The 25,495-nt window shown below is 37.3% G+C and overlaps 2 protein-coding genes across 5 annotated transcripts; one reads left to right on the top strand and one right to left on the bottom strand.

Annotated features, from left to right (window-relative positions):
* Nucleotides 1–84: 84 nt before the first annotated feature.
* On the bottom strand, nt 85–24,781 carry Hap40 (Huntingtin-associated protein 40 kDa). 4 transcript variants are annotated; one of them, XM_019049829.2, is made up of 9 exons: nt 24,263–24,781; nt 22,046–22,148; nt 9,352–9,448; nt 6,313–6,359; nt 5,643–5,845; nt 4,320–4,536; nt 3,234–3,327; nt 2,400–2,512; nt 85–1,800 (listed from the first exon to the last, which is right to left on the bottom strand). In XM_019049829.2, exons 3-9 carry the CDS (start codon nt 9,414–9,416, stop codon nt 1,631–1,633), a joined length of 909 nt encoding a protein of 302 aa, XP_018905374.1. In that variant the 5' UTR covers nt 9,417–9,448; nt 22,046–22,148; nt 24,263–24,781; the 3' UTR covers nt 85–1,630. The 4 variants fall into 4 exon arrangements, with proteins under 4 accessions (XP_018905374.1, XP_018905373.1, XP_072151945.1 ...); XM_019049828.2 differs by lacking the exon at nt 22,046–22,148 and having other exon boundaries at nt 24,263–24,780; XM_072295844.1 differs by lacking the exons at nt 22,046–22,148; nt 24,263–24,781 and adding an exon at nt 21,970–21,988.
* LOC109035962 (uncharacterized) lies at nt 10,707–20,714 on the top strand. Its single transcript, XM_019049831.2, has 4 exons — nt 10,707–11,539; nt 14,134–14,261; nt 18,154–18,273; nt 19,762–20,714. Exons 2-4 carry the CDS (start codon nt 14,150–14,152, stop codon nt 19,854–19,856), a joined length of 327 nt encoding a protein of 108 aa, XP_018905376.2. The 5' UTR covers nt 10,707–11,539; nt 14,134–14,149; the 3' UTR covers nt 19,857–20,714.
* Nucleotides 24,782–25,495: the final 714 nt, after the last annotated feature.

Raw genomic sequence — 25,495 nt, forward strand, 5'->3', positions numbered from 1 at the left:
CAGGAATTGTAGGTTAGTATAGCAAAATGAAGTCCCTATGGAACTCAACAGAATCTCTAAGAAGAAAAAAAAACACCAAGGAAATTGTAAAAGAAATACAATGTATTGAAATAATGAGGATAAACGGGAGAAATAAGTCACAGGAAAAGTGTCAGCATAAAGACTTTCCTAGATTGTTTGTAGATGTTGAAGAATCAGATTTAAATCTTTTTGTTAGAAAAGTTAACACTATTAATTTGAAGTGAATGACTGAAGTGCCAGGTGCAGAAAGGGGACTTTTCCGATGCATAGTCCCAGAATCTCCGCTGGAATTTCATACGATGCAATTAAAGACAATGTATGTAATTCGTTGAAACTGTTATACATCCTTCATGATTTAAAAATTTTCTAAACTAAAAATTCAAGAAAATTTACCCAATAGATCAAGGGATGCAAATATCAATGGTAGCAAGTGGGGTTTTTTTTTAGGGAAGACAAGTGATCGAGTGAAAAGGCTAGACTTGTTACACAAGGCTACCAACAAGAAGATGTCTTGGATAAATATTCGACAGTCGCCCACATGGTGACAATTCGTGCCCTGTTCTCCATTGTAGTAGAGATTGGAATGAGTGTGCAATACCATGATGTCAAGACTGTTTTTCTTAACAGTGTATTGGACAAACCTGCTTCCATAGAAGTGCTTGAGGGTGTTCTTATGGATCAAAATGTTGATCCTAAAAGTGTTGTTTGTGAGCTTAACAAAACGTTGTATGGTCTCCAACGGTCCTCTAAAGGTGAAAAATCAATTCTGATTTAAATAATTTTTTACTTGCTATTGGATTCATATGTTACAAAGTAGAACCTTGAAATTGATTGTTTTGTGATCTAATTAGTTTAGAAAAAATTGGGTTCATCCCAAAATTTTCAAAAAAAAATAAGCTTCTGCCAACAAGATTATTTTTGTTGAAAAAAAGAAATGATTAATTATTTAAAATTTCATGAGTAGATATTTACCTCTATCAGAGCTTCTCCTCTGAAGTTGAGGTTCTGAACTCCCTAAAATAGTGACAGTCTTAGATCTTAACACAAGGATTTTTAAACAGAAGTAAATTGAACGGTTTTGACTTCATGTAAGGTAGAAAAAACATTACAAAAATGTAGGATTTTTTTGAAGTATTTGTAATAATTTTTGAGAGTTGGAAGTGTCAGAATTTTACGACATCAAAAAATTCCATGATTTTTTCAAATTGATTTCTTTGCATTTGAGCTAAATCTTAAAATTCAAATGAAAATAAAACTCCTTTGTCATTGGATATAGTTCATAATTTAAACCATCATCATTCATAATCAAAGACTTGAAATTAAACTCCAATCTGTTAAAGCTTGAAAAAAGTCATTCTGAAAAAGAATTAGATCAACTTCACACCAGATCTCAGTTAAGTCAATTTGTTCTACAGAATGAGGATGATATCATTATTTTGACAATAATTGAATACTCTGTAGTTGCACTAACTTTAGGTTTTGGTCGTCAGCAAGGGCTGTAAATATCACCCACGAGAACAAAGTCCGTTGTTAGCACGCAAAAAGCAAGGAGCTGGTTAAAAAATATGGAAACAAAATCCTGGAAAAGTAGTACAGAGCTGGATGGCTTTCATATTCTAGCCGTTGATTGGACAAGGATACGCAAAAGCTGTTTTTGTTCTGCTGACAGAAGAGGCCAAAGCTCCTTCTCAGTCTCTAACAAAGCTTCAAAGTCAAGAGATTGGCATGACATGACTAGAGATTGTAGAAAGAAGAAGAGCTCCTCAGACATCCATGGAACTGCAACAGTTGCAAGAGGGAGAAATTACAAATATATTATGTTATTCTGAGAGCATTATACTAATGACAAAAGAAAGTGAACAATTTCGATAACTTTTGACCTGCCAAAGACGTTTACAAACGACTTTACCTGTTTTGCCATTGTGTGTCGAAGCCAAATATGAACCTCTTCATATTTTTCCGCGCTACTATCAGCGCTGACTTTTTATAAACAGCCCCTTATATCTGTTCACTGAAAAGTCCCTGGTAATGGTACCGAACCTCAGAGAAATAAGTTTAATGCTCTACACAGTGTAAAAGTTGTCAGACAAAGCGCACCATCGCCTGTAGGGAATTTCGTTTTGTTATAACAGGGGTTGGCAGTGAGCTAAAAACTTAAGACTAAATTCACTCGCAAAAATTTGCCTTTGGCATGTTCAGCGGCTCCTATTTGACTAAGAAATTCATCAAATTTCAGATATATACAAATTCTTCATAGTGATTTTTTTCTATCTTTTGTATCACAAATAAGATACAGGAATCATGATTACGATTTTGTTTTTTTTTTAAAAAAAAAAAAAAAAAAAAAAAAATAGAGATTTTTGACTTTAGACATTTACCTTGAGACTTTGAGGAATCCCCAATCCAAGTGTACTTCTCAAGCATGGTTGGAGCATGCCGATGTGGAGCTGGTTTCATGATTAAAAGAAGCAAGATCCGCGTCACTTCACATCTGTAAGAAGGTAGGTATATATTTAAATATTACATTAATGATAGGTCATAATCACTTGCAAGTAGCAGTTTTTTTCTATCTGTCAAAAGTACCTGCTTTTATTCACATTCTCAATAATTTCATAGTCGCTTACTTCTTTTTAGAAAACAACACATTCAGTCATAGAATATCTAATGGATGGAAAGATATTGATGACATTTTACTGAAAGTTTAGATTTTCTTGATCATCAGTAAAAGACTCCTTGAATTTTGATAAAACGGTCTGAGCATAAACTGAGAGGCGTGAAATACTTGGTCTCATCACAGAGGTTTAAATACTTCAAGCCTCATAAGGTCCCATTATATTTTAGAATTTTGAACATCAAAATCATTAACCTGTTGTTGAATGCAAGAAAGCATGGAGGCATGGAAGCATGTTTTGAAAAAATTCTTCTTTCTCCTTGCATCTTGCTTTTTTGAAATTAATCACTTCTTGTATTTACATCGTATAACTACCATTGATTTAAAAAGATCCGCTGCAGATTTCAAAATCCTACTAAGGCAACACATAGCCAAAAAATTAATTAATAATATGGACCCCCGCTCAACTTTTTGACAGTGCTGAACTCAAAACTAGATAAAATATACCGAATATTTGCTGAGATGCTTTAAACAAAAAGGCAAAAGTTGGTAGAAATTAGCAAAAAGTCCATGGTAAAAATTTTAGAAAATTCATACGAACCTGACTAGAGTGTCTAAGTTTGTGCCAAAAGGTACAAAGTGGCTGGCTATTGATGCTATTTCATTATATGTTATCAATGCACCATCATAGTCACCTGAAACACAGAAATGTTAGCATTCATAAATGACAAATTCAATTGTGATAGATGCCTGCACAAAAGATGAATGCTAGAAGAATTATCAGTTTTAGGGGGAAACGAATCTCAAAATGAATGCTTTCATGCATTTATTTTTAAAGTAATTTGAGCAGCGGACATTAATTCTTAAAGCTCTTTAGACAATAACTTTTAATGATGAAATAAAAAACTATCAATGAATATGATGCTTTGCTCTTGAGTTAGGAGGCGCTGGTTATACAGTATTTGCCAACGAATGAATTTGATTAAATGGCGAAAAATATTAGGATCCACAACCACATACAAGTAAAGTTTTTTTGAGAGACAAAGTAACTGACATCATTCACTACAGTAATATAAACGCAGAAGCGCACTGTTTCTTCCACTTTAGTTTTATCTTAAGTTTCCACCATGGCGCTGTATGTGGAAAAACCAATGAAAACATGTGAATTGCCAACTAATGGAATCCAATCAAAATAAATGGGGGCTAAATTCGCTCAGTTTTTTGGGTTTGAGTCAAGTTATTCTATTTACAAATTTTTTTCAGCTTTGAGATTGACTCTTGAGTCAAGTAGAGTTTGAAAATTTTCAAGTTTAAACCACGAACATTCTTTTCAACGCCATTCATTTTTTTTCCTCTTTCTGTCTAAATTACTTCTGTGAAGGAATTCTGTTTTTTTTTTTTTTAAATATTTTTTAAAGTCTAATTCATTGAACACTGACTGCGATTGAAACTAAAAGACATTTCAGGCTGATGACAGTAAGTAATGCTCCTAGGCAATAGAAAGAGGATAAGCTCATTTTTGGAAGTACACTCTTGTCAACATACTTCTATGATAAAAATCAATTAACTGACAAGACCTTTGTTCTGATGAGGAATGCTACATCATTCGTAACCATGAGCTGAACTGAAATAAAAAAAAATTAATATCATGCTTACTTATTAAGGGTTTAAACAATAGAGTTATAACCTGAGTTGATTCTAGCCGTTGCCAAAAGAAAAAGGGACTCAAGTTTCTGGTTAGGATATTCGCTTTGAAGATCAGCAGCACGGCTATAATAAAGAGACGCCTCACTTGTAAGTCCAAATTGCTCCAGAGTCTTTCCTGTGTGAATAGTAAGTCCAGTCATAAGAGGCAAGTCCTTTGTCCATTTCAGACGTGCGTGATTCATGCAACTCACTGCAGCCTAGAACAAATACACTGAAAATTAAAAGTTTTTTCACCTTCCGACATGCAAAGGTAAATAATGGAAATGCATAATAATGCTTAGTAAATTGCATCAGTGTATTGCCTCATCAAAACCAAAAATTGTGATCAAGTAGGTAATATGCTCTCATTACATTCTTGAGTTGAGAAAATTGTCTTTTTTTCCAAACATCGATGATTACATATTGAAAACAAGACTTAGGGGAAAATATCAAAATTAAAACAGGTCTCTGTGGAAATTATTCAGTTTTTCAAAAGATTACAAACAGCAAATAACTATTTTTAAGGTTACTAATGGGCTCTGTTTAAAAATGTTACAAAAAGCCATCTATTTCATGTTAACATGCCTCGTGTAAAATACCACAAAAGGCCCTTCAGAAGTCTTGAAAGTTGGGAATACCTATTGATAAACGCAATTGTAGGTCTTATGAGACATTAAATCGAGTAGTAAATTTTTGGTGGACATTACTAAAAATATTACGAACACTTGTTAAAAATTATCATACTTCGTTCGAAGCAAGAGATACCTGCAAGAAATAGGTATTTAAAAGATAGTTCAATAACATTGGGAAAAATGTATTTGAGGATTTGGAACATTTAATGCAACTTCAGAGATGGTTGTGTTACTGGAAACAAGTCTATTAATACATTTTCAAGATCGATGAACTTAATTTTATTTAAAACTTTTGCGATGGAGGCACTTTCTGACGAAGACAATAGACATCCAGTCAGCCGCCAGTGACCAACACATGTTGCAACGAAAGCTCATTTTTTAGTTGGAGTCAGAAATCATGTGATTGTTTCGGAGACATTTTCTACAGTTATAAGATCATAAATTGCTAGATTTATCACTCTTCAGTCTGATTATCATCTGTCGGGCACTAACACTTACTGCCATCCAAATATTAAGGGCGTAAGTACCCAGTCACCGGCGACTAGCGCTAATTTGAGAGAACATCAGCCTTGAATTTTTAATAAGCATTACACAACTAACACACATTGTCAGAGCTATCAAATAGAGAGAATATTGGCAATTAATATGAATACTGAATATATTAATAGGGTAAACTGGAAATTAAGCCTCACTTGTAAATGCTCCAGATTAGGACTGACACAATGGCAGGTTAAGAGTTTTTCTTCTGCAACAAGGAATTGATTGCTTGCATTGATCAGTGCAGCAGCCTCCTCTGTCCGGTTTTCCAGTGACCCTTCACACTTGGCCACAGCCATCCAGCACAAACCTGCATATTGCGGAAGTTCATCATCTTTGCAGCGATTCGCCAAATTTGCTAAAAACAAAAATCAGTTCAAATTGTTTACATTGGTACCACTTTTTTGAGAGATGAACGTTCATGCCCTAAACATGCTTTGAAAAATTATTTCGATTGTAAAAGTTCTCATCCTGCCAATCCTGTAAACCTGTGTCAGTTGGTGGGAAAATGTCTTTCTGCACCCTGGTCAGATCGTCAGATACTGGAGTGATTTTGATTTAGTGTAATTATTAGATTTTGCGTCTATTTTATAAAAAATTCAACAAGCTCCTTTATTATAATGACACTCTGACACCTTGTAAACCCAAGTAATCAAGACATGACTATTCAATTTTTTCTTCCTCTTTATCTTCTTTCTTTTTTTATGTTCCTCCCTTGAAAATATAAAGATGAAGAATGGTTGAAATAAGGAGGGAAAAAAAGACAAAAAATAAAGGAAAACCTCAAATGATAAAAAAAAAAAAGAAGCAAATGCATGTTCTTACCGAATTGCTCACTTGACTCTGCAACATTTGGTTTCCTTAAAAACTTCCTGAAAGAAAAATAAAAAGAGATGTTACATGAGGAAACTTTCGGGTAAATAAAATAAGACAGAAAAAAGGTGCAAATATATTCTCATTTGAAATATTTTCAACCTATTTTAGTCGACAAATAATGTGCTTTACTTGCGATCAGTCCAATTTAAAGACAACATATCATAATTTTTAAAAAATTATAGCAATTTAATAAGCCTGAATTTCAGCTTTCACCATCAACTTAAGACATACGGGATATTGATGGAAATATCTATGGTGAAAGCTGCCAAACGCGTGCCCATTTTTTCTTTATGTCCCCAAAAAATTACTTTCCTCGTGCAGTTCAAATTCGATCGTAGACATAAAATATAATCTTGACCACGTATGAGGCTTGGATAAAATTGGTAAAAATGCGCACCCCACGTAAACCGGCGCAACCGGGTACCGATTTTTGTATTACCGAGTACCGCCCCCGCCCCGCGTGTACGACCCCGCGCTCGCACAATCACTGAAAAACAAAATCTCGGTGTATTTACTAAGAAGAGGGTAAAATTACCAATAATTCAGGGTTCTATTTGATCCCATAGTTTTTTCTTGGTAAAATTACCAATTATGGAATTGGTAATTCTACCGATAAATCTCGGTAAAATTATTGAACTTTCTCGGTAATTTTACTGGACCTTGGTAAAAACGCCAATATTTTTTATCGACTGTGGTAGAATTACCGAGATAAAATGGCAAAGTTACTGGGAATTGATTACCAATAAACATGGGATTCTCACCTGAGAAAAACAGTAAAAATACCGGGTTTTAGGTAAAATTACCAGTCTGCCTTGGTAAAATTACCAATAATTGGTAAAAAAAAGTGAGATGGTAAAGGTACCAACGGACCTTGGTAAAAACGCCGAGAATTTTTTTTCAGTGATGGAGCGAGCTTTTGAAAGGTCGAACATGAAATTTTGGTCTTAAACTGCAAAACTTGATATCAATTTCGTCACTATATGACTTGCAATGGGTGCCTTCTCTCTTCTCTTGGTAGAAATAAGCATAGTTTTATTTAAAAAAAAAAAAAAAAAAAAAAAAAAAAAAAAAAAAAAAAAAAAAAAAAAAAAAAAAGTGAAGACACGAGTTCAATTGGCCGCCTTGCAAGAAACTCAGCTTAATACCTCGCGCTCCTGAGAAGTCCCAAGTAGCATTGGTAGATAGATTTGGACTTTCAAAAAACCTAAATGACTCGTCAAAATAATGCACGAATTACTTATTATGAAACAATGTTTGTTCCTCTTTCGGTGAAATATGCTTAAAATTTACGTTTAAAAAAGTTTTAAAAAAATTGACATCAAAATTTTGTTGAAGTCTAAAAACCAATCATATTACTGCTAAACATAGAATAAAATACAAAATATGCAACATAAAATTAAAACATTTGAATTCATGGAGAAAAAATGGTGGAATTTACGGTAATGTGTAATTGCATTTAGTTGTAAAATTATTTGAATATTTTTGTTGCACTGTGCTATACTACTCGAAGCGGTAAACAAAGGGCGGGGGGGGGGTGTTGTTGGAGGGGGGGGGGAGTTCTCGGCGGGCTTTGAAGTAGAAAAAGATACAATGAAGAAGAAAAAGTTCCTATGGTGTTTCTACCTGGTAACAACATGTGAAGATGTTTTTCTACTTTTCTACTCCTGCGTTAAAGTCTCCATGAATATGCACGTTAAAATAAGCGTTAGTGGTGAAATATATGGATTGCATTTTGCAACAAGGAACCACTATATCTGGCTCTTTCATAAAAGCACATATCTGCACAGGGAAACCAATAGCATGTATGTTGTTTCTAAAATGGGCTAAAAATAGTGGTTCCTTATTGCAAAATGTAATCCATATAATGAAGTATGTTTCCTCATGACAGTTCTACGTACCACGGCGCAGAGTGGATCGAGTCAATAGGACAGGTCGGACAAAATTTGGATACTTTAAAAGCTTATACTCCGTTCAAACACAACTTTGAGGTTCTAAAAGAGATTTCATTGGTTTTCTCGAGAGATTTTCTTCTGGAAACACCCCTTGAAATTTGAAATGGGACGAATTAAACATCAAAATTTGCAGTTTTAGTCAAAAATTCCATGTCTGACATCTCTGATTGACTCGATCCACTGTGCGGCGTTGACACGGTAGATCTTACTACGAATGTTCAAAATAATCTTGATCTTCATTCTAGGCACATGCCTTAAATGGCACTTTCATCATATGTTGGCACCCTGAATCACACTATCCTGCAAGCTACCCCATTACTATCGGCTCATCAAAAGATCCATAGGTACGCGCGCGGTCTAGATTACATTAAACAGAGGTCTACACTGGAAAAAAAAAAACAAAAAAAAAACACGTTGGATCTAGAGTCCAGACTCTTAAAAACATCGACAAGAAAAAAATACTCTTGATTCAATCGGATTTTTGCTTGAATCAAGAACCAAGCCCCTTAATTTGAGCGGATTTCCTTTTGATTTAAGCTTAAATCTGATTGAATCAAGAGTATGTTTTCTTGTCAGTGTTTTCAAGAGTCTGGACTCTAGATCCAATGTGTTTTTTCCCCAGTGTATGCTTTTTTTGCGGTGACTTTCAACTGAACAAAATCGAGGATAGTACGTACAGTGTCTAAAATTGGTCTCAGCAATGCTGAGATTCATTGCAATGCAATTAAAATAAGTTGCAATTTTTCATTGCATCCAAAATGTCTATCTTTCTGATACACGGCACACATCACGTTGCTTATTGAAAATCGGCATTCATTGAACAAAGTATGTAAAAATATTGCAATTTTATTATATTAATATCGCAACGTTCATTACATTTTTTTTCCATTGCATTGTGCTAATTGTGCTTTGCTAATTATGGTACATATGGAGGAAACAATCAGACACGCAAAATTTAAAATATAATCATTATAAACGAACACGATTAATATGTTAAGTACTTGTAGGCGGTTTGAAATATCGTCCACTCACTTACTTCTTTAATTTTCCAGTTATGAACTTGTAATGGGCTAGGAAATCATCCTGGCAACTTTCGACCATGGTGAAGAAATTGAGTTGAACTCCAGTAATTCCTGTGGAGGAAAAAATGCTAAGTCAGGAGAAAACATGTTAAACACAAATTAATTTACGGTTCTATATGTAAAATCGCCGTTTGAAGGCCAAAGTCAATATATTTGCAGTACACTTGTACTCGTAATAACAGCACAAGTCCATGACAACAGTCAAAAATTGCCGAAGTTAGGCTCGATTGCCACAGTTAATTTTTGTGTGAATGTGATACCAAGGATATCTCCCTGGAAATTGTGCCACATTTGTACTGAGAAAATAGTCCACTTTCTCTTTCTAGAAGTTAGCTAAGTTCGGCGATATCCGGATGATAGAATATAGGTAATAACAGCATTCCAACTTGAAAAATGTTCACTCGTACATTGTGTTTTCACCAGGAAACTTACAGGATTGCAAAATCTCTGCAACCCTTTGATCATGGAATCGCAGGCTCGCGATGTGCACTGCTCGGAAATGGTGTACGCCAAGAGAAGACGACTTTTCAACGACTGAAGCGCGCACCGTGATATACACGCAATGCATGAAGTATCCTGCAGTCATGTAAGGCGCTACCATGCGTTGCCAGCTCCGCGCCGCGCCGCGCGCACTATGTTTGACGCGATTATTCAAACTTGCGGCGTCACCGGTTTTCATCTTAGGATATTAAAGTTTTTGTGTACAGTTAGTTGGATTTATTGTCATTTCGAATGATAAAAAATTACATAGAACCCAAATAACTTTCTTCTCTTTATTTACATATTTCTGTAAATAATTTGAAATAGAACTATACAAGTGAAACAAATTTTACGTGTAGGCCTCCTCGTTGCTCCGCAACATAATGGAATGATATACATTTTGCTATTCGGAACTACAATTTCTGGCTTATCCGTAAAAATACTTGTGTGCATAAGGAAACTAATGGTGCAAACGATGTTCTTAAACGAAACCATAAAATTGTAATATAAATGAAATTCATTTGATCAATGAACCCTTTCGAAGCGTAGGATATGGATTCGAAGAAGCGGAGGGTATGGATTCGATCGACATGCATCAAATCGAAAAGTAAAAACGTGAATTGATCGACACCGATTTGATCGAAAAGTACAAACGTCAATCGGTCGACACCGATTTGATCGAAAAATTATTTTAAAAAACGGCGTCGATTTGATCGACATGAATCGATCGAAAAATAAAAACGTGAACCGCTCGACGTGATTCGATTGATGCCGATTCAATCGATCTAATCATGTCGATGGGTTCACGTTTTTATTTTTCGATCGATTCATGTCGATCGAATCGACACCGGGTTTTTCAATAATTTGGACGTATTTCTGTCAAACGGAACTAAGCGCCATAGGGGGAGGAAGGTAGAGGGGGACTTGGATTGGCGGCGGATCCGGGCGTCAAGCTTATTCCGTCCTGTATTCGCAATGCTTTTCCGTGGCGCTTAGTTCCGTTTGACAAAATACGCTATCCGGCATTCAAAATTCCTCAAAAAGAACTCAAATTGGCGCTTAGTTCCGTTTGACAGAAATACGTCCATTTGTCGGTTGAATTGGTGTCGATCGGTTCATGACCATCTATTCACGTATTTGTTTCCGATCGATCCATGTTGATGGAATCCATACCCTCCTTTCGAAAGCCTCCAGTTTTAGAGTAAAGAGCCTGTTCACAGAATCATTAAGGCAGGCTCTCCATCGATACGGATTCTCAATTGGGTAGAAGCGGAACATTTTAGATGACGAACGGATTAGACTTCTTATACGGATGTAGCAATGTAGCTTTTGCCGATGCTGCGACGAAGATCACCACGGTAGCGAGTGCACTAGCACTAAATCAGTCTCTGTTACGGGACTAGCGACAGGGTACGGGTTCCGCGATAGGCGATACTATAATATTGCACGACTTTCACTACTCACGAGTGTGTATGCTGAATATTTTTACTCTCCATGTGAGTGGGCCGAGCCGCGTTACGTCGTGGCCAAGGCGACTTGAGTTAGCTCCCGAAGTGGAATTGCAGACACATGGTACACGACCCAATGTAAAGACTCAGCGACGGCAAAAGACCACTCATCATTCGCACTCGCACAGATTAGCACCGACAGGAAAACCCTCAGGTACGCACCTAGCTTGCCTAACTGCATGCTTATCTATTTACTATAATTCTTCCGTTAGACTCTTTATTTCTCCCTCTACCTTAGATAACTGAGACGAAAATAAACGATGAAGGAATTAGTGATAGAAATATTATGCAATTTTGAAAACTGATTTTACGATCAGGGGAGATCTAAAGTCATAAAGCCTAATTTTTACAGAAGTTTTTGCATTTATCATTTAAGTTTCTTCATTGAAAGCACACGTTTAAGTATACGACTGCCGTGCTGAGGAAGAACGCCGTATGAACCATTAGGCGTTGCCAAATTTCCTTCGAAAAACTACGAATTTTCAGGAAAATTTGAGAATATTTCTCCTCCGGAATTCCAGAATATTTTGTTCGAAATTTGATGTAAAAAATCTAAAAATTTCAAGGGAAAATATTCATAACTTTCCTCGGAAAAAAAAACATTTTACTAAAGGAAAATTGGCAACTCTCGAATGTTCATACGGCGTTCTTCCTTAGCACGGCAGTATATGTTACAGGCAAATGCCGGAACCTCGGTGCATCGCGATCTGCCCGGAAAAATGCGAAGTTTTCACGAAGCGTTGCGTTGGGCCAATCCCGAATTGGACGCGGATCCAGGGGGGGGGGGGGGGGGGGGCGGCTTGGCACACGCCCGAGAAAAGGAGGAAAAAAAGGAAATGAAGAAAGACGGAAGGGTCGGAGGAAATACGAGGGAATGACTCTTGTATTCGGCAGTTGATCGTGAAGAAATGGACTCGAACTGCACTTTAGGTGCTTTTAAATTTCGACAATTTTCTGAGGAAAGCCCCCTGGACCTCCCGTCCGAGTTTTGTTCGAAGTATCTGGATCCGCCAATGGGACTCTAGGATTTGTCTCGGGGGATATATGATGGTTGGATATCCAGAAGAAAATCTCACGAGAAAACCAATGAAACCACTTTTAGATCCTATAAGCTTTTCAAGTTTCCAAATTTTGTCCGACCTGTCCTATTGACTCGATCCACTCTGCGCCGTGATACGTAGAACTGTCATGGGGGAACATACTTCTTTATATATTTCACCACTAACGCTTATTTTAACGTGCACATTCACGGAGACTTTAACGCAGGAGTAGAAAAGTAGAAAAACATCTTCACATGTTGTTACCAGGTAGAAACACCATAGAAGCTTTTTCTTCTTCATTGTATCTTTTTCTACTTCAAACCCCGCCGAGAACTAACCCTACCCCCTCCAACAACAACCACCACCCCCCCCCCCCCCGCCACTGGTTTACCGCTTCGAGTAGTATAGCACAGTGCAACAAAAATATTGAAATAATTTTACAACTAAAATGCAATTACATAAAATTACATTTTTCTCCATGAATTCGAATGTTTTAATTTTATGTTGCATATTTTGTATTTCATTCTATGTTTAGCATTGATATGATTGGTTTTTAGACTTCGACAAAATTTTAATCATCGTGATCCACTCAGGCAAATCCCAAAGTCAACGTTCAGTTCAGTGTCGGCCGAAAATATTGTGGACACTTCTCGATGTGCCCAGGTTTCGGCATTTGCCCGTAAAAGTATTATATAAAATCCGGACTTTGCATGATAATGCATAGTTTAAGTTGATCCTACGTAGTACAAAAAGTAAAACACATTTTCTACGGAGACTAATTTCGAGAATTTTAATGATAAAAGATTATTCCTCACAGATTCTTAGTTTTGTACAATTTCACGTTTGGCGGGTTTTTACTTGATGTTTACGTGTTCTTTTTAATGAAACACTGGATTTTAAAAATTAAATCATCACGACACGCGTTACATCATCAAAATTTCATGTAGGTAGATCACGGCGGATACAGGGAGAATTTCTAAATACAACGTATTTATGAAAAATTAGCACCGCATGTGTTCATCAATTCGAACGTCCCTTTAAAAAATAAATCCTGACTAGACTGCCAATATCAAATTGGTCACAAAACTTATTAAAAGGTTCTTTAAAATTCAATTATTTTCTTTGTGCTGAGTTTCCCTACACAAATACCAACATGGGTAGGTACACTAAGCGTCAGAGTAGGAAAGAAGTCCGTTTGAGAGAATGGGGAATAGCAACCGTTCCAAACAATTTTTACCATCGATTTGAGTATGTTACTTACGCACCAATCAAAATCGACATTCTTCGGCTAAATAGGGACCAAGTTAAAGGGTATATCGATGGTGTAATCCCGCAACAACGTATCTCGGTTTGCGACGTTGCTGACTTCCTGTCATACTATATTTTATGAATGGAAGACTACTCTACGAAAATTCTTAAGAACTGCAATGATTTTTCTTTTCTGTGCGAAGAAAATTTTGTAAAAACTTCAAGGAATGGTGTAGATTTGTTCTCCTTTAAAGAATACAACCAATTTCAGAATTTTCAAACACCGCAACGTGATATGTGGTTGCAGACTTACACCGTCAATAACTTTGGAAACAGACCGATGTAAGTAACATTTAGCATGTTTACTGACACATAAGATGACACTGGAAAACTATTAAAAATACCCTTTTAAAGATCTAACTATGTGAAAGTATTATTTACTATCTGTTTCTGTTCATAGGGCTACAGGAGAGAAAATGATGAACCCACATATTTTAGGGGTGACGCTCATCTTGGCAAATGTCGTATATGCGGTGGTTGCAGGACCTACTGTCTACGTAAAAAATGAGGAAGATAAGTTTCAACCCGGTATGAACTAAATAAAGTATGTTAGCTGGATAGTTATGGTGATATTAGAAAACGCTCTTTTTAATACTCGTTTACGCAGCGTTTTAAATTCCCTCTGATTTTATTAATTTAAAGTCCCATTTACTCTCAAAGAAAAAGTAGCTAGATTTATTGCTTGAAATTTTCACGGAATATTTTCCACACCGAGAGTAAGCGTCATGCCTCATGCAAACTGTGAAAAATACCATTGCTTGAAGTGTAAAATTCAAAAATAAAATACCTATGATGAAAAATTTGGAACGCCGCAAATTCTGTTCTAGTTTCACCAGTGAGGTATGACAACCAGACAACTGAGGTATTGGACAACCAACCAGACAAACAGGCGAGTAAACAAGGAAGTCAATAGGTATACTAATTGCTAGGAGTTCTTGCAGATTAAATGAGGGGCTGATTTGCTAAACATTATAGAAACGAGAGGCTGGTAGAAATATACGCTTGGGAGTTGGGAGGAACTGTAAGGGGGGGGGGGGTCCTAGAAATCAACTCAGCCCCTCCCAAGAAATGTGAGGGATTTTTGTGATAGAGCACGTAAAACTTTTCATTATTGAAATTGTGACTGGATCAACTTTCCGGTGAAGACTGTTAAAAATTGCTCCTATATAGGACGAGTCAATTTTTCAAGATTTTCCTCGGACCTTCTTTGAAGCTAGGGAAATCCCCCGAATCTTCCTAGGAGTTATATGGGAGTCCACACTCCACAGACTTCCCTCTGTAAGCTGCCGCTCTAAGGAAGAACGCCGTATGAACATTCGAGAGTTGCCAAATTTCCCCGCATAAATCGTGTATTTTTCAAGAGAGTTGTGCATATTTCTCCTTGAAATTTTCAGAAATTTCAGATACAATTACGAACAAAATCCTCTAAAATATTGGAGAAAAAATATTCACAAACTTTCCTGAAAACTCGTGATTTGTTGAAGGAAATTTGGCAACGCCTGAAGGCTCATACGGCGGTTTTCCTTAGCACGGCAGAAAGGTACCTTTTAGTGCCCCCCATCCTAGGATCCTCCTCAATGAGATTCCCTTCTAGCCCTTCAAACAATTCCTAGTTCCACCCGTGAGCGTGCTGTAGATAAATAAACCACCTAAAAGAATTTTATAAAAAAACAAAACAAAAAAAAACAAAAAAAAAACCTATGCGATTTTAAGGCTTTTGAGTTCTCCAGTGAGTCTCACATGGGAGCTACTCGTAGAATTGAGTTTCTGACCACTAAAAATTCTAAAATCTGCTGTAACGATACTGCAGCCGGGCAGTAGACCATTTTCTGTGCCATATCGACGGTGTAAGTCGGCAATCACATAACTCGTTTGCGGTGTCTGAAAATCTCCGCCTCCATGTTATTTTTTTAAAGGAGAACAAATTGACGTCACCCCTTGAAGTTTTTGGAGAATTTTCTTCGCACGGAGAAGAAAAATCACGGCAGGTTTAAAGGATTTCCGCTAAGCAGTTTTCTGTTTAAAAAATAAAGTATGTCAGGAAGTCTGCGACGTCGCAAACCGAGTCATGCGATTGCCGACTACACCGTCGATATGCATCTGTGACATTTAAATATTGGGAAGAAAATCGTTGGATGGGGAGTTTTTTGTTAGCTGATTGAATCACCTGCGCGCCTCGTTACGTTCGAAACATATTCAAGTGATGTGAAATACGGCAAGAGGAAAGTGGGTGGAAAAGCTAGGACAGTAATGGTAAGCATTGAGAAGTGGAGGACACCATATTTGGTTCGTCGCAATATTGAAGAGGCGCGCGCGCCCGCGTGCGAACCCACTGCGAGGGCGGTGTCACCTCACTTCTCTAGAGCCTTGCCGTTTGAGGCCCAAGTTTATTGCCACAGCGAAATAAAAAATATTTTGCAATCATCGCTTTCAGACATTTAAGAGCCGAAGTATTTTGGGGACGCAACTTACAGAGGACTATATGGAAATATTCCGATGGCTAAAGTGCGAAACCACGTATCTCCATTGCAATGGCAATGTTTCAAAATGTTCGCTAATATTTTATTATTTCGAGAAGGAACAGACCAACTTCATAGCTTGAAATTTTCACAGAACATTCTGTTGATGGATAGGAAAAATCCAGGAAGTGTTTGATGAATTACGCGCGTTGACTAGTTTTTCAGAGAATTTTTCCGGCGCTCAGCTGACGTTGCCGGAAATGCTGTATATTTTCAGTGAATGTTCACTTGACCCTTTATATTTTCGAGCACAATCAGAGAGTGTTTAAGTATTTTCGGTAGATATTCCCTTGACGCTACTTTTGTAAGGCAGTCTCTTGGGTCCAGCGTTTCAGCCTCACACATTTTTTGGGAAGGACCGAGTAGATTTCTACCAAGAGCACCCCCCCCCCCCCCCTCCATGCTAGTTTCGCCCATGAAAAGCGTTGACTAGTTTTCAATATATTTTGTGCTCTAGATTTTTGTTTTACTGTTATGATGAAATTTGCTACTATCGTATGTGCTTGCGGTCCCAACCTGATGGAAAAACTGAATTTTTCGGTGCCTTGAGTGTCACATAATGGCGCAGCGGTTTGGATGGTGAAAGTTAGGAAAAAGTGAAAAAAGCATAACGATGACGTGACTCGATCCGAAAATGCATGCCTAATTTCGGTTGCAAACTTCTTGTCATTAATTTTCTACATGAAGAAATACTCAAATTCATTTCTTGAAAACCTCCCCGCTTTTTCTTATAGTAAGAGGAACATTCTAAGAAAATTGCAAGCAATAAAAAGCCGGTGTTTTCTGTTATTCCAAACGTTTTTCTCAATCCAGATAACTAGGAAGGTCGCAAAATTTAGGAAGAATGTGCGCGATTTTTCAACCTACACACAGGGCCGGATTAATGGGCCGCGGCCCATTGCGGCAAATTTTGAAATTTTTTTAAGTGTGTGTATAAAAAAATCGGATTCAGAAAAAAAAAATATCAATGAGAAAAGGAGACAAAATCTCTCTTACCTCAGAGTAAAGTAATTTCTAATTTTGTTGTTTTTCGGTGATACAAAATACATGAGACAGCATATTTAATTAGTCGAGATAAGAGAGGAACTAAACACGCAATTTGGTCTGGAGCTCAGCGTAGAGAGGAATGATGAGAATGACGAGGACTTGAGATGAAAAGGAAGGACAAGCCCTCAGCGCGGCGGTCGGCATGTAACACATATTAGCGCCTACAAGACTGCATGAATACTTTACCCATTGCGCCAAACACAGTGCGCGCGGTCAGGAGCGGTTGGCGCGAAACGCATAGCACCTTCAAGACTGCAGGAATACTTCACGCATTGCGCCAAACACAGTGCGATCAGCGCGTCGCAGCGGCGCAAGTTAAAATCATTAAACCACATTTATGTTTGCTCTTTCATAATTTTTTGGTTCATTTCTTATAAATGGAGGACCTTGTCCACACAGAAATAGGTTTACGGAACTTGACTTTCGCGCAAAGTTCCGTGAAACTTTGCTAGTAGTGTTGACAGGGCTTCCGCAAAAAAATGCATCCAACACGAGTAGGTAAACGCGTCTTATGTACCCCTCCCCCTCCGGCACGTTCACTTGATGGTTTTTATTGATGTTTCAAAACGAATGAGAAGGGGGCGGCAAGTAGGTAAATCCGGCCCTGCCTATACACCGGTAGCTTTTGCGCCTATTCTATTTGTCGAGCCCTAACACACTATCCCAAGTGGATCGCCTCTCTTTGAGGGTCCGAGCTGCTTTCCGCAGCGCCAACCCACTTTTATTTCACACGATTGATCTAAAAATGTTTATGACTTCCACCAAAATTTGACATGAACTCTTTTGAAAAGTTTGATAGACTTGAGGTATGAATGTCGTCCAAGTAGTTTTGCTTTATGATTCATTTGTTACAGATCTGTTGCCAGTATCATCGACTGTTATTCCACTGTCAATCTACAAAGTTGGCTATGAAGTGAGCGTTACAAGCGACAACAAACACGATAAGCTGGATACGCCAGCAAAACTTATCACCGGTCAGTGGCGTAGGGATTTTAGATTTAGAAATTCAGGCTTGTGCGCGCAGGAATGGGTTACTGATGCGTAAAATAGAATAGTGGGGCCATGGGAGGGTAAGGGTGGACTAGCCTAGGGGGCTTCTTTGCATATGACAGCATCGGTGGTGCTAGGTGAAGTGGTTAAAACAATTAAGTAGGTGTCTACAGTCAACACTGAAGTCCCGGGTTCCGGCACTTCCAGCCCCGGTAATGGCATGTTTTAAAGGAGAGTTTAAAATCCGTCACGGTGGCCGTGGAGTGGACCAGCCCCTCCAATAGGAGGAAACACGGTCTTCTAGGGGCCGAATTTTGTCGGCTCTTTCACGTGGAAGTGCGACATCCATCGCTGAGTCAACACCGCACCACCGGCCAATCAGAAGCGCTCAGCCGGACTCAAGTGCAGTCGAGACTCGTTCTAAGTAAATTTAAGTACGGTGGAAGGACCAACTAAATTCGATCCCAGTGTATACAATTCGCATTGCTCAGCTATGTTGTAGTTACATTATGGATCACTCGAAGAGTGAGCTACTGCCAGCGCAACCCACCGGTTCTGGATTAAAACAATAGCGTCAAAATCGGAAAAAATGCTCAGAAAAATTCTGCGCTCAGTAACGCCAGCCACAGCAGTCAGGGGTGCAAAAAGAAAGTTCACGGAATGACAATTTTGCTGAAAATTGAAAATTCATTCTCCACGAAATTTCGAAGATTTTTCAGGGGCGCGCATGAAACCTTCAACAAATTTTAGAAAGTTTCATGAGAGTGCATCTCTGACCCATAGTCGTTGATACGAGCTATCATTGGCTTTCCTATTTGACCAGCTGTACAGTGCCTTGCGAGAATTATGCTGCCGTGATAGCGAAGAGAGCAGTAAGTGCATGCTGTGTGAAACCACCCGCATGCCCCTGTATTCAAAAATAGAAGCAGACAGATGGCAGGGGCTCCTTGCATATTCTTACCAAATAGTACATGGTCAAGTGAAACTCCTTTCACTGGACCCATCAATAATTGATGAGTATACCCACAAACTAAAAGACGGTTCTCAGCAGGGTAGAATATCGAGAAAAAGTTGTAAAAGTTTCGACAAATTTAAAAAAAAAAAAAAAAAAAAAAAAATCAATCATAGCACAATTGAATTGCATTTTGCAAAAAGGAACCAAGAGCATTCCAACGTTGCTAGGATTGTGCAACTTACATTCTTTAAGATAGAATACTGCAATCATTCAAAAAATTAAATTTACAAAGGTAATTTTCGTCTTGAATTCATACTTCAATGGGAGTAAAGATAAAACTTGTTTAGATGATCAATTTATAATTGCAAAGTAAAAAAAATGTGTACAATCTCAGCGAAGTTGGAATGCTCTAGGTTCCTTTTTGCAAAATGTAATCCAGTTTATCAATGCTGCCTATGATAGTATCATGGGTTAATAACTGACAATTTCAATAATTTACTTTTTTCTCTTTTTTCAGTGAATAGCAAGAAAAAGTATCAGCAGGAGAAGACCCAGGCAAAGATTAAGCAGGTGTCTAAAGCAGAATTTGAAAAGCAAAAATCAGAAACGTAAAAAATCTATTGAAAACATCAAAAAAGAGGAAATTCTAATCTTGCTCAAAGGAGGTGAGGGTAGTCGGAAGGAAGAGAAGCATAGCATACCACTGCAATGCGATGAGAGGAATATTTGGGGGGGGGGGGGGGCTCGTAGAGAATATGATCTACAGCAAAAAAGAACGTAAAACATTTTCTGATTACAATTACTCAAAAGATCCTGTTCAAAATGATGAACTAACTTTGAAAACTTTTCTCGCGGATATTATAGTTAGCTAACAGCAGCTTGAAATCAAAATGATGAAGAGAGGTCTCTGTGAAATGGGATGAATGAATAGTAATAGAAAAACAAAACAAAAAACAAAAACACATAAATGTTCACCATTAAAGGCTAACAATGTTTGACTTCAAAAGCAAAATCACACTGACTTTGATCATTTCCATGACTGACTTTGATCATTTCCATGACTTACTTTGGTGTGTACTCTATAAAAATTCATCACATTTAGAAAAATTTCTTGCCGAAGGACATACAATTTAGATGCTTGTACAACTTATAATTACTGTACACAGGTGTAAGATTTTTTCTGAACCAAACCAAAAAAATTTCCACCTAGGTACCTCAATTTTTGAGTTGTATACTAATCATTTTGGTGATAATAATGTATTTTTTCTCAAAATATCCATCACTCATATAATGTATGCAAGAATTTTTCAGCAAGAGTGAGGAATTGTTCATGACTTATTCCCTAACAGAAAAATGACAAATATATGCACTGTTTAGAAATTAACAATGTATTGCGCTTTCTTCAGAATATGTTCTTCAATTATGCAAATGTTGCAAAGGTTTTGCAAAATACACTAATTTCCAAGGTAAGACATTATTTATTTCAAAACCTCAAAAAACTTCCAAAAAAAATTTTAAACCATTTAGTTTAGAAAGTTTTATGACCTGAACGATTTCTCAATTTAAAGAATGTAGATGCTGTTAAAGCCATTGGTTCTTTTTGCAACCACTGTTGTAAGAAATTAAAAAAAATAAAATAAAATAGGATATGATAATGGAGATTGGAATATATTGCATTAAATTCAAAGATCACAAAATCTGTTGTAAAAGTAAAGAAATGGAAGGCTGTAGGGTTATCTTAAAATCAAGAGCCTCTATTTAAAAATCTGATGTATAATGTAGTTGAGCAGGTTCTGAGATCTGAAGCTAGCAATTAATTAATTTCATCCAATTAAAGGTATATTCCGTAAATATCATAGAATTTTGTAACATCAGTTGCAATACTAAAAAACTCAAAGGCTGTAGGCACATCTACATATTAAAAGCTTCCACTTCAAACAAATAAAAAAAAAAAAAAAATTGGTCAAATAGTTTTGATAGTCAAACAAATTAAACTGTTAGACCACATAGTTGAAAAGATGTTGATTCGAAAGAAAACTAAAAATGTATTGTCAGTAGCAAGAATGGGAAAATCAAAGGCTGTGAGCAAGAGCACATTTATAGTTCCAGAGTAATCATCGAAAAAATCAAAGGAAAATCAGTTAGGCTGTTTCTGAGATTGAGCGCTAACAAGAATTTCTGACCACAGAATTGAAAGTACACTTTTAGATTCAATTACTGTTGCCGTGTGATATTGCTTTAGTACCAGACATTGGCATTTGGGCATTTCTGTCAGATTCCAGCTCGCGAAGATCAGCTTCAGTGATGTGGGCTGGAAGTTTTTGTTTCAACTCATCGTCCAACTGGCACTGCAGATCGGATGGAAAGTTGGACAGCAAGTTGAAGGTGATGTGACATTCAAGTCTCTCTGCAACTTTTCATCGAGTTATTGTATTCTTGTGTCACTATCACACAATCCAATTTTACGCCCGACAAAAGAAGAAGAATAGCTGATCCAGACTGATCTAAACCGATCCAAAGCGTTCCAAGTGATAATAAAACTCAAACTTTAAGGTTATTTTGATTGGTTATTGTTTTGATTTGTTATTATTATTTGTTCATACTTACTGATTTGAATCAAGAACATGGACCAAGAGAATAAATATTAATAAATAATTAATATAATAATTATTAATGGTATAAATAATAATTAATAATAAATAATTAATAGTAAATATTAACAAACATCTATTCTCTTGGTCCATGTCAAGAAGTCGGAAACGTGATAACGAAATACGAGCAAACTAGATAAGGACGGAAACCTTCTCGAGTTATGCTAGGATCACATTGGAACGCGATCTCAACCCATTTCAGAAGAGGGATCAATCCGCTCCAACCCGATCCACTGGAACGCTTGGAGCACGGCTGAGGAACAGAATAAAAAAATAACGATTTTCATTGCAATTCACCGTGTACCAGATTTAAAAAAAAACACTTGTGCTGGAATCACACGCTGAATTTGGCAGCTGGGTCATTCCATTGTAACGGGTGTGACAACAATTTAACTTTAAACAAGAATTTGAACTCTTTCTTGGGGTTTAATTAAAAAATTATCTACAGTAGCAGAAATAACTTTTTTTATAGATCATTTCAGTTTATCAGAAATTGTTTTTACTTTGTTCCATTCCTCAGAAAAAATTAAAAGGTATGCGTAACGGGTGTGACCGATTTTGGAAGTGAGTTTTTCCTCAGTGAGTGTAAAGTGGAAACTCAGCGAATTTTATGAATGTAAAAATCTGATTAAATTATACTATGAAGCCAAGGGTTTTTGCTTCAGCTGCCAATGATCCGTTTTCGAGTATAGGTTTTTCTTCTCTTGAAAAATGGGAAAGTTTGCGTAACGGGTGTGACGTAACGGGTGTGACAGATTGTCTCTCTGAGGTCCATCATTTCTGAGAGAGTTTAAAAGTTAAAAAACTTACTTTCCTGCTCATACTCTTATTGTAGGCAATCCTAAGCAGTAAATCAATCAACATTTTGACGCATTTTAATGTAGAACATGCCAAAACTACATTTTTCTACAAGGTGGCCCAGACCTACCGTTTGCGTCACGGGTGTGACGTAACGGGTGTGACACATTGTCTCTCTGAGGTCCATCATTTCTGAGAGAGTTTAAAAGTTAAAAAACTTACTTTTCTTCTCATACTCTTATTGTAGGCAATCCTAAGCAGTAAATCAATCAGCAATATGACGCATTTTAATGTGGAACATGCCAAAACTACATTTTTCTACAGGGTCGCCCAGACCTACCGTCCCAGGGCTTTTCTTCGGGTAACTCAGAATTCCTTTTTCGTCCCCGCGGTCTTGGACCTCGCATGGCCCAAATTAACCAAAAAAAACCCTGGCACGGTAGGTCTTGGCCTATAGTAAAGTGAAAATATTTCAATCAAATCGGAGAGAGTTCAACGAGTTCTTTTTGAAGTCCTTTTGAGATAAGGTGTATTCACTTTAAATACTGAAATATGGCAAAAAAGTTAGCTATCTCTCTCTTATTAGATGCATACATAACGTCTAATCATGCATATGAGTGTATTTCTTGTGATAACCATAGAAAAAATGGTGAGAAGTGAGGCAACATCTGCATAATTTAAGTCTCTTCTCATTGGTCACACCCGTAACGTGTCACACCCGTTACGCATTTTTGCCCATTAATTGTTGAAATAAAAATTTGGAAAAAATACTCCAAAGCTGTACTTGACTTGAGGACGTACGGAAAAAATTGGCATCTCAAAATGACATGAATTAAAATAGTTACATTAAAAAACCTATGTTTTGCGTAACGGGTGTGACAGTCAGTGCACTAGGTTTTAAAAGTTACATATAATATACAGTAATTACTTTTAAAAATTGAAACTTTGCAGGAGCACATTGAATCAGTTTCTTGACAACTGCAAGCATAACCTGAAACTTGGTTTTGGTGGGAACACCAGAAAACATTGCTACCAAACTGTCACTCTTTTTACAGTAGGATGACGCTAAGCAACGGGGTTACAAAACACGTAAAAATTGCGAGAAAAAAAACAAAACGGAGGTAAACCATATATATTTCCAAAAACTAGGAGTATTAAGGAGTCCAAAAATAAATATCGTTGGGTCATTTGGAGGGGGAAAAAAAAATACCCCCCGGACTACCTAGGCGTGGAATGACCCAGCTGAATATAGGAGCAGAATGTTGTTGCTCTACAGTTGAATTTTCATACTTTTAGGTCTGTTTCATCCACATTTGTATTAAGCTAATTCATTTAGTTTAGACAAACTGATGACCGCTGAGTCCTGATCCTCATCCGTGCCCTTAAGGAGCCATCGAGCGCAAAAGTCAGGGCACCATTCAACAACGGACTGATGACTACCACATTCAGCTGCCCATATTCAGCATGTGATTTGAGCTTTAATTTCTAAACTGACTACAGCTGATTTTGGCGTGGACCCTTAAATAAAAGCTACGTTACAAAGCTAAATATTGATGACAAATTACTCACGTCTGTTGCCCCTGCTTGGTTCTCAAACTAGGTAGCAGTTTGTGCCATTTGTATGATGATGTTGATTGGGTGTTGTTCAGGTAGGATATTTTTTACAATACACGATACAAGCCGAAATAATGGATCTAATAGTAACAATGGTCATAAATAGAAAGACTGCTAAATTTGGTAAAATTGGTCAAGGAACTGAGGGGGTCGAGGGTGTCGAGAGAGGAGTGAAGAGTGAAGAGTCGACTGTTCAGCAGAGATTCCTTCCTTGAGCTCGGAAGGCAGGGATGACAAAAATCCTGCCGAATTTCCATCGCAAACTGTCTGGTGCGCAATCGGGAGCATCGATGTTTCCTTTCTGCAGACTCACTGCACTCCCCACGCGCCGCAGGATTTTTGTCAACCCTCGCCTTTCGGGCCAAGCAGGAATCTTTTAAATTCAAACCAAATTAAACGCTCTTTTTTTTTAAAGGAAAATCTGCATGATTTCTCTTCTATTATCTATATGATTAGGAATTTTAAGTAATAAAGACCATAAGGAATACCACAAATTTAAATAAGGGGCCGTTCATAAATTACTTAAGGCTCTCATGGGGAGGGGGGGGGGGTCTATAACAGCCTTTCGTTGCCTTACGAGGGGGGAGGAGAGGGTACGGCTGAGCCTTACGTCAACTTTTTAGCCTATATTTGAAGAAAATGCAAAAATCCATATTTCGTCAGGTTGATAATAAAATTCAAGATGAAATAAAGGAAATCAGGAAACCACCGATTGCTGGCCGATCGAACCATGCCCTATCTCATTTCTCTTGATTCCCACTTCTCCACTCATTCTCACGATGATGAGTAGTGACTTCATCCTCACGTCAACTTTATACTTTTAACTATTTACTCCCAAGGCCAAAAGAATCTTCAATTTTACTCCATATTTTTGTTTATTAAACTAATTATATCATGAATCTTGCCTGTGAACTTACTCCAGAAATTTGGTTTCACATAAAAAAATTGTGGCTTAAAAATTTCATTGTGTTCTAAAGGGAAACGTCATGCTTCGATCTACGATAACTGAAAAAGGGGGGGGGGGGGGGTTAGTCGAGACTTACGTAATTTGGGGGGGGGGGGGGGGGGGGGTTAAGGGATGCCTTACGGTGCTGCACAAGGAGAAGTATGGGGGTTAAAAAAATGGGGAAAAGGTCTTACGTAATTTATACTAAAGGATGTTAACTGAACACTATGCTACATTAATTC

This window comes from Bemisia tabaci, chromosome 2 (genome assembly GCF_918797505.1).
Source record: "Bemisia tabaci chromosome 2, PGI_BMITA_v3".
NCBI classification, from domain to species: domain Eukaryota; kingdom Metazoa; phylum Arthropoda; class Insecta; order Hemiptera; family Aleyrodidae; genus Bemisia; species Bemisia tabaci.

Excerpts from the sequence above, each read along its gene's own strand:
- Hap40 (XM_019049827.2), bottom strand. Across the intron at positions 2,513-3,233 it reads AACTTAGACACTCTAGTCAG|ATGTGAAGTGACGCGGATCT; the intron begins GTTCGTATGAAT and ends ACCTTCTTACAG. Across the intron at positions 1,801-2,399 it reads GGATTCCTCAAAGTCTCAAG|TTCCATGGATGTCTGAGGAG; the intron begins GTAAATGTCTAA and ends CAACTGTTGCAG.
- LOC109035962 (XM_019049831.2), top strand. The coding sequence starts at position 14,150 with ATGATGAACCCACATATTTTAGGGGTGACGCTCATCTTGGCAAATGTC. Across the intron at positions 14,262-18,153 it reads GGAAGATAAGTTTCAACCCG|ATCTGTTGCCAGTATCATCG; the intron begins GTATGAACTAAA and ends CATTTGTTACAG. Across the intron at positions 18,274-19,761 it reads GCCAGCAAAACTTATCACCG|TGAATAGCAAGAAAAAGTAT; the intron begins GTCAGTGGCGTA and ends CTCTTTTTTCAG.